This window comes from Lathyrus oleraceus, chromosome 6, assembly GCF_024323335.1.
Source record: "Lathyrus oleraceus cultivar Zhongwan6 chromosome 6, CAAS_Psat_ZW6_1.0, whole genome shotgun sequence".
Taxonomy (NCBI): domain Eukaryota; kingdom Viridiplantae; phylum Streptophyta; class Magnoliopsida; order Fabales; family Fabaceae; genus Lathyrus; species Lathyrus oleraceus.
Window position 1 is genome coordinate 197,775,912 of NC_066584.1, and position 4,211 is coordinate 197,780,122.

Consider the following 4,211-nt stretch of genomic DNA (forward strand, 5'->3'; position numbering starts at 1 on the left):
CAAATGCAATGAGCAATGTTATGATGCCATGAGGGATCTTAGGATCAAAATTAGGGTCTTACACAGGCGACCCATGTCACCATTAGAAAACCCGAGCCCAATTCTTCCTTGATCCTTAGGGATGTGTCCTCCTAGGTCCTTCGAGTTGCTTCTTTCTAGGTTCAATAAAGTTATCCCAGTTCATACTCTCTCAAGTACGAACCTAGAATGGGTGAAGTGATTAATCTAAACGAGCATCAATTTTAATGAAGTCTTTGATAATGAATCTTTTGATAATTGCTAGGGATGGGTCCCTCAAATCCGAGTGAGTCCCTCAAGTGTTGCTTGGGACGAGTCCCTCAAGCGTCACTTAGGCCAGCACATGCAACATTTAATGCTTAAGCACACTACCTCTTATCTTGGGAATGCATCACTGTGAATTATTGATTATACGCACACAAACATATCTAATCATAAATAGCCTATGCGACATAAACAATTTTCTCTTTAGTAATATGGTTCTGACTCATTCTTCTTCACACTATTTCCATATTCTTCTTATTCTCCCATGTATGAACGAGACTTTCCATAAAAAAATTCTCCAAGCTTAATTCTGTCTTCCATCCTTCCTCCTTATAAACTCTAGTATTAAGTCCTCATATTTTCCTTCATCATTTTCTTTTTCTGATAATGACAATTATTAGGGATTCAGACGAGAGTGACAATGTAGTTGAACCATCTACTAGTAAAGTGTTAAATGATTCAATGAAACGATTGATTACAAGCTTTTTGAAATATGGATGTTTTGAAATTATGAAAATATCTCCGACTCTAGTAAAAGATATATTTAAATAAAATCATATTTCTCAAAGCCTTTTTGAAATATGGATATATATTATGTTACTATTAAATTTATATCAAACACATAAAATAATAAAATAATAATATTATGTTTTTTATCATGTGTGTATCAAACACACGATAGGATCATATTATTATAATATCATATCCTTATCACCTTTCTTATCTAAGACTAGTCAAGAAACCGTTAAACTGAACTAAAAATAATTGAACCATTATTTTATGAACCATTGTTGCCTAAACAATTTTAGAATTGAATCAAAGTGACAAATAAATTGAATCTAAATACAAAATAAACGGAACTGGAAATGAAAAATTCTAAGAATAAATTTAAATATTTTATGATAAAACTAAAAAATATAATGATTCAATTCTTTAGCAAATAGTTTGGTTTGAAAAATACATGACTTCGTTAATGTAATAATAGAAAATTTGATATCTAAGTTTTTTTTTAATTATGATATTTTTAAATAATAAAAAATGTGTTTAGATAAATTGAACCGTTGTTGCCTAAACAATTTTAGAATTGAATTAAAATGACAAATAAATTGAATCTAAATATAAATAAACGGAACTGGAAATGAACAATTCTAAGAATAAATTTAAATATTTTATGATAAAACTAAAAAATATAATGATTCCATTCTTTAGCAAATAGTTTGGTTTGAAAAATACATAACTTCTTTAATGTAATAATAGGAAATTTGATATCTAAGTTTTTTTTAATTGTGATATTTTTAAATAATAAAAAATGTGTTTAGATAAGTTAAATAAAATATGAAATGAAAACGATTATAATAATTTAATAATTTTACATCCTTAAAAATATAAAATATTTAATTTTGGAAAATACTTTTACTTTAATTAATTATCTAAATTGGAAATAAAAAATATTTGATTTACCACTTATGAAAAGTGGGATGAAGGAAGAGAGAATAAATAAAAGGAAAGTTGCCTACTATGTTAGTTTTGAATTGAATTCCAAAAAGCTGTGTCTCTGTTTTGAAACGAAGTCAGTGTTTCTGAAACGAAGTGAAAATTGAAAAGACACAATTGAACATCCTTTAATACTTTACGTACGCGTCCCTGTTTCTTCTTCTTCTTCTTCCTCCTCCTTAGCCGTCCCTGTTTCTTCACCACTGCTTCAACTTATCCGCCGGCAAAGTACACGTGTCTTCCTTTCTTCACTCTTTCTAGTTCAACCATTTCTCAACATGGTTTCTTAACTAAGATGAAATACTAAGACCGGACACATCGGTAATTAGGTAAGAAAATGATATTGTTGAATGATACTACATAAAAGTGAAGGATCATTCTATGCTTCTCCTTAACTGGCTTCTATGTTCTTAGCATGTTAGAATTTGGCTTATCTATAATAATTTTGTTTGATGCAGGTTTGACAGAAAGTGAATGGATCACGCGGGTCGTCTTCTTGTTCTTATTTTGGTCTCTTTGTCATTAAGATGTGAATCATGGGGTTGGTTTTCATCGTCTAAAGAGAAACACTATAGTGAGAGGTCTTATGGAAATCAAGCAAATTTTCGAGGTTCTAGTGCTGAATTCTCAATAGAGGCTTTCAATGATCCTAAGGGAATGAAGCTATTAGAGAATGCTAAGAATAAAATGGTTGGCTCAAATACTTGTTGGCAGAATGCTTATCAACATCTTTTTACAGGCTGTTCTGAGATTTTGGCTGTTGATGACAAAAGGTCTAGATTAGCTTGGCATCTGAGTGATTGCTTTCAGAGGGACTCTGGTAGAGTTTCATTTCCCCACTGTGACTCAAAAACATCCATTGCTACATGCCTAAAAAGTTTAGATAGCGTTGCTCATAGCGTTTATCTTGAATTCTACCTTGAAACTAACTCCATCTGTTACCAATTACAGTTAAGTGCAATTGTTTTTAATAATCATTTGTTCTATATTTGATTTTGTAAATGTTTTTGGTTTTTTATAGTGTTATGTGTATTTTTAGGACACATGCATTCAAACATGAAACGGAGAGACTTGTGACCGAACTGAAAAGTTCTGCTCAGTATGTTGAGGACAAGTTAGAAAGTATTGAAGAGAAATCAGAACATCTATTACAAGGCTCAAAAGAGATTTCTGATTCTCTTGAATATGTTAATAATAATGCGCACCTAGTAGGTCAAACGGTTAAGAATGTACAAGGTCATATTGATGTGGTATTAAGGCATTCAGAAAGTGTTTACGAGCAAACTAAAAACATTGCAATATCACAATCACAACTACAAGAAGGACAAGAGCAACTGGGGAGGAACTTAGAAGACGGGGTAGCACTGCTCAAGGATTCTTATAGTAATTTGGGCAAAGAAATAGAAAAGTTAAGAGACGAAGCCATTGAAATTGAGAATGAGGTAATCAAAGTTGGAGATGCTATGTCATCAAAGATGAACACTCTGCAAAGCAAAGCGGAAGATATTGAGAATATGGCAGGGATTTCCTTGGATAAACAACGACAACTTTTAGATGGACAATCCACAGCACTCCGGGGCCTAAATTCATTGAATGAGGTTCAACTCAAGGCTTTAGAGGAAAGCAGGTATGATTGATCAAATTTATAAATTCCTATTCATAAATTGTATTTGGCAAAATGTTAACCTCATAATTTGTGAAATGTAGAAAAAGCCTACAATATTTTGCTGAATACGGACATAGGCAACAAGAAGAGCTTCTACGGAGGCAGGAACAAATACAAGGGCTTCACAATCGGTTAATGGAAAATTCAAAAACTATACTGTATGCTCAGGTTTGTAATTTTTTGTGGACTATTTATTGTTTTGGGTTGTTGGCTCCTTATGCACATGTATCCTTAAAGATTTTAAACAGATTCTCCATTTGTGCTCTCTATAGGAATCTTTTGAAGAAAAGCAAGCTACCATGTTGATTGTTTTGGATAAAATCTTTGCTTTGCAAAATGCCATGTTGCTTGAATCACTACAACAAACAAGACCTTAGACAGCGCTTTTTTTAGCCTTAGACAACGCTTTAAAGCGCTGTCTAAACCTCCGCTGCTAAAGGTTTAGACAGCGCTTTTTTAAATCTTAAAAGCGCTGTCTAAGCCCCCCCTTAGACAGCGCTTTGGCCAAAAGCGCTTTATAAGACCCTCTTATTTTAAATTTTTTAGGTATACCTTAGACAGCGCTTTTGAAAAGCGCTGTCTAAGCCCCACCCCTTAGACAGCGCTTTGGCCAAAAGCGCTTTCTAAGACCCTCCTATTTTAATTTTTTAGGTATACCTTAGACAGCGCTTTTCAAAAAGCGCTGTCTAAGCCCCCCCTTAGACAGCGCTTTTGCCTAAAGCGCTTTCTAATCCCCCCCTTAGACAGCGCTTTTTACAAAAGCGCTGTC

At 33.1% G+C, this 4,211-nt stretch overlaps 1 protein-coding gene across 1 annotated transcript; it reads left to right on the top strand.

Annotated features, from left to right (window-relative positions):
- Positions 1–1,824: 1,824 nt before the first annotated feature.
- On the top strand, positions 1,825–3,827 carry LOC127097777 (protein GAMETE EXPRESSED 1). Its single transcript, XM_051036264.1, has 5 exons — positions 1,825–2,105; positions 2,235–2,726; positions 2,816–3,403; positions 3,484–3,610; positions 3,715–3,827. The coding sequence occupies exons 2-5, from the start codon at positions 2,251–2,253 to the stop codon at positions 3,817–3,819; spliced, it is 1,296 nt and encodes a 431-aa protein (XP_050892221.1). The 5' UTR covers positions 1,825–2,105; positions 2,235–2,250; the 3' UTR covers positions 3,820–3,827.
- Positions 3,828–4,211: the final 384 nt, after the last annotated feature.

Coding starts and splice junctions, on each gene's coding strand:
- LOC127097777 (XM_051036264.1), top strand. CDS start 2,251: ATGGATCACGCGGGTCGTCTTCTTGTTCTTATTTTGGTCTCTTTGTCA. Junction 2,727..2,815: donor TCCATCTGTTACCAATTACA/GTTAAGTGCAAT, acceptor GTGTATTTTTAG/GACACATGCATTCAAACATG. Junction 3,404..3,483: donor AAGGCTTTAGAGGAAAGCAG/GTATGATTGATC, acceptor TGTGAAATGTAG/AAAAAGCCTACAATATTTTG.